At 41.9% G+C, this 11,237-nt stretch overlaps 1 protein-coding gene across 2 annotated transcripts in view; it reads left to right on the top strand.

Moving 5' to 3' along the window:
* The first annotated feature begins 376 nt into the window (after positions 1-376).
* LOC121582350 (autism susceptibility gene 2 protein homolog) overlaps positions 377-11,237 on the top strand; it is a 29,330-nt gene continuing 18,469 nt past the window's right edge. For both annotated transcript variants that reach the window (XM_041898081.1, XM_041898080.1), the window contains exon 1: positions 377-1,532. In XM_041898081.1, the coding sequence (XP_041754015.1) occupies positions 1,182-1,532 (351 nt within the window). In that variant the 5' untranslated portion in view covers positions 377-1,181. The remainder of the gene's footprint in view (positions 1,533-11,237) is intronic.

Below are 11,237 nucleotides of genomic sequence, written 5' to 3'. Positions count from 1 at the left end.
CTATTATGCAAAAAAGAGAATCCATCTAGAAAAACTGTTTTGCTTGTATTTATCCATGACTAATGGTGAAATAAATTAATCACATTCCCTCCAAACCCTTTATTTCACCATCACTAACTCTTTTTTGTTGTTGTTTGTTGCAAGTATCAATAAGATCTGCCTATTCTCAGCCTAGGCTACTCAGTGTTGTAATAACCTCCAACCCTATAATAATGCAGTATGAAGAACAGAACTAAAACAAACCTTTTCAAGCAGTAAATAAGGTAAAAGTATGGTCGTTAAAGGGTACATCATTCACCTCCTCCCCTCAGCGTTAAGTCGCTGATCATTTCAGACACTTCCGTGCAGAAGTGGCGGAAATACGTCAGTTGTTCAGGGTACTAGGATATACTGTACAAACGAAAATGCAATGTAGGGCGAAGTGGGCTTTAAATCTAACGTGTGTTTTAACACCATTTACCCAACGTTTTACTCAAGATCAACGGGCCATTCGAACCAACCATATCAACCAAGGAAAGAAGCATTCGAGGCTGGATTTATTTAGAAACAACACCGACTCAGGAAAGGCGAATCGTTGGGGTTTGCTTACTTTGGCGTGAATATTGACAAGCTTTGAACAAATAACGTTAGCCTGTGAATGAATGATTCTACAAATCACGGAATTCATTGAGTTGTGTGGATTATTCATGTATCTCTCTTTTGCATATCTAAGGCCAGAGTAACAATCAATCAATCGGCCAAACACCATCAAAGTGAGAGGTTGTTTAGGCTATTTTACTTAAACAAACTGGATCCCTCTAGCCAAGCACAATCGTTTTTTATTAAGATATCGCAGTGGACTGACCATAGATTTGTCCGGGCGGTGATGGAAGAAGAACAGTCCGACATGATACAGCGTTGTAGCTTTGTCTGACAGGTCGCTCTGTCGCAGCCAGGAAACAATCCAAGCAAAAAAGTTGCAAACCAAGTTAATATTATTGTAAGAGTTACACTCTAGGCGCAACAAAGTAACAATCTGCTGTCGTGGTGGTGCCATTAGAAAGGCAGCCACGGTTCGCATTCTAGTCGAAACCATCCTTCGAAAATGTTCTTGTCTGTTATTGTTGGATCGAGGATTCTCTCAGATCGTTTATTTAATTTGTAAAACAAAGTAAGTGCTGTTCTGCACACTGCTACTTCACATGGACAAAGAACGAATTTCGCTCTGTCGTGTGGTATTCGCCTCGGCTCTGAGTTCTAAAATGGACGGGAAAATAAAGCGCAGCCGGAGGTCAAGATCTCAACGAGACCGCGTGCGAAGAGGGGATGCGATTGACAGGAATTACCAAAACCGGAGTCCATCATCTGGCTCTGACCGAGGGCAAAGCACGGTCAAGAATAAGGCCCTGTGTAAATATAGAAAAATTACCAACTTGCATTATGTCCGGCCCCCGCGCCCCTCTCGGAGAAAGAGACGAGGGTCAGTGTCACAGGAGGAGGACATTATTGATGGATTTGCCATAGCCAGCTTTCTCAGTCTGGATGCTTTAGAGGTAAGAACGTTGGCCTACAGTATGTATGTTGTTTTTGACACACTTTTGTATGTTTGGGCATGATGCACATAAGTCGATAAGTCGATTAAATCTTCCTGTGTGGCCCTCGTGGCTCAATATGATCTCTGCCAGGGTTATGTGCAGTTGACCAGGTTATCTCCATTGTGATTTTGTGTAAAAGTTATATAATAACCATTTTATGTAACACTGTATAGGCTATCTACAATGTAAATATACTGTACCTGCCTTGTAACAAGGTTTTCAGGACATTGCTGTAAACACACATTGGTTGGTTTGCAGGGCCAATATGCTGAGAGGCTGATGACTGAACATATGCTGTTAGGTTACTATTGATTTATTCCAACAACAGCCATTATGATGCTTTGAGGTGTCACTCAGTCCATGTATTTCTATAGATCAGACTTACTTCCATTACAGAAGAATGGTTTTTATTGATTCACAACTGCACACTGGATGGTTTGGTCAATGTCATGATAATTCCTGGTGTTTGTCAGAGAGAACTGGTAGATGTCACACATTTTGAATATGTTCTGATTTGCTGATGGTCCACAAATGGGCCTATGCTTGACCCATTTTTAAAGAAAGCTCCTCTCTTTCTCTTAAATGCTTCCGGGTGCAGTGTTCATCAGCAGGAGTTTTAGTGTATATGATTTTTTCCACCTTGCCAGTTCGGGGATTCAAACCAGCGACCTTTCGGGTTACTGGCCCAACGCTCTTAACCGCTAGGCTACCACAGGGACATATGTCAAAAGAGATACAAAATAGACAATAATAAAGGCATTGGATACTTCTATGTTCAAGAAAACCAAGTGCTTGAAATGCTTGAAAATGACCTTTTCCTCTTAATGCTTCCCGCCAGATGGTGACTAACAGTAAACATGATAAATGGTATCAAAGTGACACTGTGTGAAAGACAACCCGGCAGTAAAAAGCCAGAGCTGACTCAGTGAGTGGTGCATATGGCCCTGACAGAAGACTCATTATCATTCTGATTCATTTACTGTCTAGAAAGAGAAACTTATTGTTATACCAAATGTCAGGGGCGCAAAACAAGACGGGACTCAACAGAATCTTCTCTCATCGATAATGATGATCATTATCTATTCCTGTCAACCCTTGCTTCTCAGAAGTAACTCATGGAATTGCTTTGCTATATGGATACACAGTAGTCGGCTAACTGTACATTAATCACTGTAGAAACAGCTGCTGCATACAGCTGTTGCATATTGTCAACATCATTTCCAGTATATTCTGGATGAGGATGACTGATGATGACTCCAGCGCAACATGACCCTGGCCTGGATTGTAATAAAGGAGGCCTGCATAATTGTATAATGATTGTTGCAGTGAGTGCTGTAACCTAGATGGTGTAACTCACCAGGACATGACTCTGGTTTGTTTGCACAGGGTTAGTTTCATTAGCTCTGTAACCAGCTAGTCTGGCTTTGTCACTAGTCTAAATGTATGTATGAATGAGGGACGCCTGCAGCAGCTCTACCCTTTAAACGGCGAAACGCTTCTCTGTTATACAGTCTGTTCTCTTCTCTAGCTCTGCTCTGCCAGCAGAGAGAATCTCTCCCTGCTCTCTCTCTTTTTTTATGATGACTGAGCTCCTAGGATTTCACCAGATAGAATTACATTAATACTAAATCTAGGATTAGTCATTTGTAAAGCGAGCTGTCAGACTGTTACAAGTGTTTAATATCCTACTGCAGTAGGCCCCCCAAGCAGACATTTCGACATCCTATTTGCAGAAATAAAAGGATATGTTTGATGTGTTCTCGGAGTCCACCCTCCCAGTCAGGTGTGTACTGTACACCCCAGAGGTGATGCCATCTAAGTAACTGTTTGATAAACACTACCAGTATGTCAAAAGCTAAAGGTTAATTGAATAGGCAGCAACACGTGAGAAACACTGTCGCAGAGCATTCTACACACACTGCTCTCGGTGTATTTTTGTTGTTGTTGCTATATTCAAGATTATTTCTGTGGCGGAACTTGTACAGGCAGTGGCACAGTGGTCTTATTTTATCAAGAAGCATATCATTGAAATATTCCAGCTATTGGTTGGTAAATCTCTAGTGCTTCTTTATTACAGCCATGGCCCTGCTGCATAGTTAATGTGCACCAGCCTCCCAGATCTCTGGCCCATCTGTCCAGCTGAGAGCTCTCCAGGCAGTCAAGAGGGGGAAAGGCTGCTGCTCCGCAGCTCCTCGTCTCTTTGTGGTGTGTGTCTGTCTGTTCGGATAATGCTTTTTACAAGCTCCTTGTGTGGACAAGATTGAGAAAGTGCTTGGGTTTCAGGGGACCTGCAAGGACTTTAAACAAGCAGGTGTCACTTGTCTGTGTATGTGAATGTGTTCACTGACAGCTGATAATATGGTGTGCTTTCATCCTTTTTTCAGTAGAATCAATCTTCTAGTTCTAGGAACACTGAAAATACCTCTCTGTGGCCATATTTCTGTGGCCTGTTCAGTTTGCCTGAATATAGTCCCACAACTAGGTTAGTGTGTTACTCCCTCAGGCCCTCATTGATTTACCCTCCTCTATGTTATCTGTCCTTGCCACCCCCCTTAGTCTCCAGCTAGACTCTTATGTCCAAGGATTACATTCTCCTCTCTTAAGCATGGTGGTAGCACAATGATTTCACTCAGCCAAATAATGCTGAACGTTTCATGTTTTACCCCTGTTCGTCACAGTTCCACATAATGGACAACTTGCAGGGCCGCAGGCCGCAGTTGTAAAAGTGTGTGTGTGTGTGTGTGTCCATCTCTCCCTGGGCCCACCGCCCAGCCAGGCTGTGAGACAGGAAACAGGCTGACTCTCCCTGCCATAAACCCCCTCTGTGATTTCCTAGCCTTTGTTCTGCTGCTGTCGGCTTGTGCTGTAAATAAACCATCAGTCGCCCTGAACGGCCTGGAACTGACATGGAACACCATTATGTCTGTCTGTTGCAGTGCGCTGACAGACTGACAGACAGAGAGAGACGGCTAGTTTTATTTAGAAAATGAAAATGTAGAATGTACTGCTACTGCATGACCTCAATCCACTGGTTTAATAATGACTGTTGGCCCCATTTTGTGGATATATACTATTTAGCCCTGATAAGTAGGGCTATCTGCCGAATATGGTACAGTGCCAAATTTAGAGTTCCAGGGCGTAGTGCAAACACTCTCTTGTTTAACTCTTTCTCTCTCTCGCTCTCTCGCTCTCTCTTTTTTTTTGGTCACCCCTGTGTGTCTGCCTGTGTTGGGTTTTCAGCTCTACTGCTTTGCAGTTAGGTTAGGGTTCCACTACAATGCCCAAAGCTGAGGAGATGATCCCAGTGTAATGTCAGGAGGCCATTGTGAATAGGCTCTCTGAGGAAAAGTCATCATTAGGTACTGATGGTGTGTAATCTAATTGTCTTAGTACCTGGCAGAAGAGGGGAGCAGAGGCATTAATCAAGCCACTATAAACAGCCATCAAGGATAGCACAGTTATGTTTTACTCTAGCCTATGTCTGTATTGCCTAAACATACACTGAGTGTACAAAACATTAAGAACACCTTCCTAATATTGAGTTGCCCTCAGAACAGCCTCAATTTGTCAGGGCATGGACTCTACAAGGTGTCGAAAGCGTTCAATGTTCCAATGCTTCCCACAGTTATGTCAAGTTGGCTGGATGTCCTTTGGATGGTGGACCATTCTTGATACACACGGGAAACTGTTGAGCGTGAAAAACCCAGCAGCGTTGCAGTTCTTGACACAAACCGGTGCACCTGGCACATACTACCATACCCTGTTCAAAGGCACTGAAATCTTTTGTCTTGCCCATTCACCCTCTTAATGGCACACATACACAATCCATGCCTCAATTGTCTCAAGGCTTAAAAATCCTTCTTTAACCTGCCATCTCCACATCTATACTGATTGAAGTGGATTTAACAGGTGACATCAATAAGGGATCATAGACTGACCAGGTGAATCCAGGTGAAAGCTATGTCATGTACAGTTGAAGTCGTAAGTTTACATACACCTTAGCCAAATACATTTAAACTCAGTTTTTCACAATTCCTGACATTTAATCCTAGTACAAATTCCCTGTTTTAGGTCAGTTAGGATCACCACTTTATTGAAATGTCAGAATAATAGTAGAGATAATTATTTATTTTAGCTTTTATTTCTTTCATCACATTCCCAGTGGGTCAGAAGTTTACATACACTCAATTAGTATTTGGTAGCATTGCCTTTAAATTGTTTAACTTGGGTCAAACGTTTCGGGTAGCCTTCCACAAGCTTCCCACAATAAGTTGAGTGAATTTTGGCCCATTCCTCCTGACAGAGCTGGTGTAACTGAGTCAGGTTTGTAGGCCTCCTTGCTCGCACACGCTTTTTCAGTTCTGCCCGCAAATGTTCTATAGGATGAGGTCAGGGCTTTGTGATGACCACTCCAATACCTTGACTTAGTTGTCCTTAAGCCATTTTGCCTCAACTTTGGAAGTATGCTTGGGGTCATTTGGAAGACCATTTGCGACCAAGCTTTAACTTCCTGACTGATGTCTTGAGATGTTGCTTCAATATATCCACATAATTTTGCTTCCTCATGATGCCATCTATTTTGTGAAGTGCACCAGTCCCTCCTGCAGCAAAGCACCCCCACAGCATGATGCTGCCACCCCGTGCTTCGCGGTTGGGATGGTGTTCTTCGGCTTGCAAGCAATCCCCTTTTTCCTCCAAACATAACGATGGCCATTATGGCCAAACAGTTCTATTTTTGTTTCATCAGACCAGAGGACATTTCTCAAAAAGTACGATCTTTGTCCCCGTGTGCAGTTGCAAATGGTAGTCTGGCTTTTTTATGGCAGTTTTGGAGCAGTGGCTTCTTCCTTGCTGAGCGGCCTTTCAGGTTATGTCGATATAGGACTCATTTTACTGTTGATATAGATACTTTTGTACCTGTTTCCTCCAGCATCTTCACAAGGTCCTTTGCTGTTGTTCTGGGATTGATTTGCACTTTTCGCACCAAAGTACGTTCATCTCTAGGAGACAGAACGCGTCTCCTTCCTGAGCGGTATGACAGATGCGTGGTCCCATGGTGTTTATACTTGCATACTATTGTTTGTACAGATGAACGTGGTACCTTCAGGCATTTGGAAATTGCTCCCAAGGATGAACCAGACTTGTGGAGGTCTACCATTATTTTTCTGAGTTCTTGGCTGATTTATTTTGATTTTCCCAAGATGTCAAGCAAAGAGGTTTGTTGTCTGTCTGCTTTTGTCAGCAGGAACATCTAATCAAAGTTCTGATTATGATCACTTGTCAGTGTCTGTCTTTTATCTGATTCACCTGAGCTGGCAGTGCAGATAATGTGTTGAGTCGATGAACAGTAAGTCAGACATGATTCTGTATGATACTGATATCACTCTTATGAATGACAACATCAGTCTATAAAAGCACTGAATGTCCTTGAACATATCTGTACTTGGCAGAAGCGTTGTAGCTGTGTTGTACTGCACAGAGAAAGAGAAGCTCCACGTTGAAATCACTCATTGTTTCACACAGTTATGTGTCATTGTGTTTCTCCACCTCCCTGGACAGTTACCAAGCATGTCTGATCAAAACAATCACTGCTAGCTTGGCTCTGAATTAGCATCAGGCATACACATCTGTGGAGAGGCAGAGGGGGAGAAACTAAACTAACCCAAAGACCAAACAAGGGCTGAATGAGAGAGAGTGGGTGAAAATAATCTGGGATAGATCTGTTTTTCCAGCTACACTGAATACAATAGGCATGTATCCTCTAAGAATAAAGACAACAGCCATCCAGGGACTGTAGATAGTCTAGATACTGTGATATGTGGACAGAATGTACAGTAGTGTTTACATATAGATCTAGGTGATAATAAACTGGCTCCATTTTCAGCTCTTGTGTTTATCATTACTGTAGGTTGTGAGACAAGAAAAGTGACATTATGTTCTATTACAATTTCATAATGTTTATTTTTTGCCCACCAGTACCTCCTTAAAATATGTTTGACAGTTGATGTGACAAAGTAGCCTACACATTTACACTTGTAAGGCAAAGCCATGGCAGTGTCAGAATATTTATGACTTGTCTCCAGTCCATTACTGGTGTATAAATTGCAATCAGTCAGTGCAGGTCCAGTAATTCAGTAGCAGGACCTGTGACCTTAGGCTGTTGGATGTGTCATGGGAAATAGAGTTTTAAGTGTCTAATTACCACTACCACTTAATTATGTGTCACAAGCACTGTGGGAAATGACATGCCAACTCCATTTCAGCATTCAAATAATCAAGTGATTATGAACCTAGTGTACCTATAGCCACTCTCAGTGGTGTAAAGTACTTCAGTAAAAATACTTTAAAGTACTACTTTAGTAGTTTTTTTGGGTATCTGTACTTTACTTTACTATTTATATTTTTGACTACTTTAACTTTTATTACATTCCTAAAGGAAATAATGTACCTTTTACTCCATACATTTTCCCTGACACCCAAAAGTACTCGTTATATTTTGAATGCTTAGCAGGACAGGAAAATGGTCTAATTCACACACTTATCAAGAGAACATCTCTGGTCATTCCTACTGCCTCTGACCTGGTGGGCTCACGAAACACATGCTTCATTTGTAAACGATGTCTGAGCGTTAGAGCATGGCCCTGGCTAGCCATAAATTAAAAAAACAAGAAAATGGTGTCGCCTGGTTTGCTTAATATAAGGAATTTGAAAAGATTTATACTTTTAATACTTAAGTCTATTTTTGCAATTACATTTACTTTTGATACTTATGAATATTTAATCCAAATACTTTTAGACTTTGACTCAAGTAGGATTTTACTGGGTGACTTTCACTTTTACTTGAGTCATTTTCTATTAAGGTATCTTTACTTTTACTCAAGAATGACAATTGGGTACTTTTTCCACCACTGGCCACACTACAGATGGCATCTTTAAAAGTCACAGGCATTTAAAGTGAACCTTGTACCAGAAGATGTTGGCCTATAGTGGCATGTGATCGAACAGTTCCTAATGACAGAAAGCGGTCTAGCTGGGGATGTTGGGATGGATGGAGTGCTTGATCTATGGACAGGCTGTTAACACTATTATCTCTGTCGTGGTCAGGAGGATAAAGACAAATAATCATGCATATAAATGCAGATGATCTACAGTGTGTACATGAGGTAGAGCCATGGACTGTATCTCCTCAGGCCTCTAGGACTTAAGCTGTTAAACAGCTAAGCAGCAGCTGTGTTATCTGTAGACCTGTAGCTTTACACACAGCTTAGGAATCCATCATGAATCTAATGGTGCAATGCCCAGGAACATCAGATCTGCTAGGTCCACGCTCCTACAGTGCAGTGCTTTAATAAATGAACATAGGAAGGAATAACTGTAGGCATAGTAACTGATCTTTCCAGATATCTAGAAGGAACTGTGCACTACTGTCTTGTATGATATCGTGTCATGGGAAAATAGCTCTCTGAAATTAGCTATCTATTACTCTGGTAAAGACATGTTAGCGGATGCTATTAGCTTTATACAGTTAACTGACTGACTCTGTTGTACCCCTGCTTGCGTTGCACCTTTGAAATCTATGTCACATCAATAGAGTTAGTGATTTACAGAGCAGTTAATGGAGGCTGAAGCAGCACTTACTGTGCCATTGGCTGATTGGACGCAAATTGGATTTGAATAGAATACTGTAACCTCCCCCTTGTTTCCCTGGCCTCTTCTATCTCATGTCTTTTGTGGAACGTTTGCAGGCCAGGTTATGTTCAGCTACCTGGTGAGAGCTGATATGCGAGGTCTGATTGCAGAAGCTGTGGCACATGAGCTGTTAATAGCTTGATTTTCATGTCTTCTGTTCACCGAGGAGAGACCGTGTTATAACATGCATGTTACTGCCATTCACTTTTGGCTTCATGGATGGTGAGAGTGACTGGATGGAGGTACATATGTGATAGTGGAACTTGATGAGAGCATTCCATCCACTGAATCCTTTGTAAGCCGCTGGGCTTTACCTGGGATTTAGATCCAATGTTCGCTCTCAAAGCCATTCTCACTGCAAACCCTAACCTGGATTTAGCTGGTTTCACCCTATTCTATTCATTGTAGCTGGCAAAACGGATCTACGCCAGATTATTTTCACCCACTCTCTCTCATTCAGCCCTTGTTTGGTTTTTGGGTTAGTTTAGTTTCTCCCCCTCTCCCCCTCTGCCTCTCCACAGATGTGTATGCATGATGCTAATTCAGAGCCAAGCTAGCAGTGATTGTTTTGATCAGACATGCTTGGTAACTGTCCAGGGAGGTGGAGAAACACAATGACACATAATTTACCACACGCCGCTAGTCTTTTAGCAGTGCCATGAATATTAATATCACTATGGCAATGGTTGTGGAGATTAGCTCACGGTAGTGCTTTACACTTGTACCATTAGATCACTTGTTTTCATGGATAGCTGAAGCTGTAGGCAGGGGGACGCTGAGCAGGGAATGCTCACAGTTCACACTCGTTGGCTAAGTGAGATTAGTTGTGCTTGCATTGAACAATACCCCAAAAGCCATCGGGGCAGGGGAGTATTTATTGCATTGCTCCTTTCCAAGTTCTCATAGACATCTGTGTCTTAGATGACCTGTAACTGATTATTGTTCATGTTCATTGCTTGCCTCCACTGTGCTTGATAGTATGTACACTACCAGTCAAAAGTTTGGGCACACCTACTCATTCAAGGGTTTTTCTTTATTTTTTATATTTTTTTTACATTGTAGAATAATAGTGAAGACATCAAAACTATGAAATAACACATATGGAATCATGTAGTAACCAAAAAAGTGTTAAACAAATAAAAATATATTTTATATTTGAGATTCATTAAAATGGCCACCCTTTGTCTTGATGACAACTTTGCACACTCTTGGCATTCTCTCAACTAGCTTCATGAGGTAGTCAGCTGGAATGCATTTCAATTAACAGGCGTGCCTTCTTCAAAGTTAATTTGTGGAATTTCTTTCCTTCTTTCAGCCAATCAGTTGTGTTGTGACAAGGTAAGGGGGGGTATACAGAAGATAGCCCTATTTGGTAAATGACCAAGTCCATATTATGGCAAGAACAGCTCAAATAAGCAATAAGAAATGACAGTCCATCATTACTTTAAGACATTAAGGACAGTCAATCCGGAAAATTTCAAGAACTTTCTTCAAGTGCAGTCGCAAAAACCATCAAGCGCTATGATGAAACTGTCTCTCATGAGGACCGCCACAGGAATGGAAGACCCAGAGTTCCCTCTGCTGCAGAGGATGTTCATTACAGTTACCAGCCTCAGAAATTACAGCCCAAATAAATGCTTCACAGAGTTAAAGTCACAGACACATCTCAACAACAACTGTTCAGAGGGGACTGTGTGAATCAGGCCTTCATGGTCGATTTGCTGCAAAGAAACCACTACTAAAGGACACCAATAAGAAGAAGAGACCTGCTTGGGCCAAGAAATATGAACAATGGACATTAGACCGGTGGAAATGTGTCCTTTGGTCTGGAGTCCAAATTTGAGATTTTTGGTTCCAACCGCTGTGTCTTTGTGAGATGCGGTGTGGGTGAACGGATGATCTCTGCATGTGTAGTTCCCACCATAAAGCATGGAGGAGGAGGTGTTATGGTGTGGGGGTGCTTTGCTGGTGACA

The sequence above is a fragment of the Coregonus clupeaformis genome, chromosome 15 (assembly GCF_020615455.1).
Source record: "Coregonus clupeaformis isolate EN_2021a chromosome 15, ASM2061545v1, whole genome shotgun sequence".
Lineage (NCBI taxonomy): Eukaryota > Metazoa > Chordata > Actinopteri > Salmoniformes > Salmonidae > Coregonus > Coregonus clupeaformis.
Note: the sequence above shows the minus strand (reverse complement) of the source record. Positions and strands in the feature narration are given on the sequence as shown.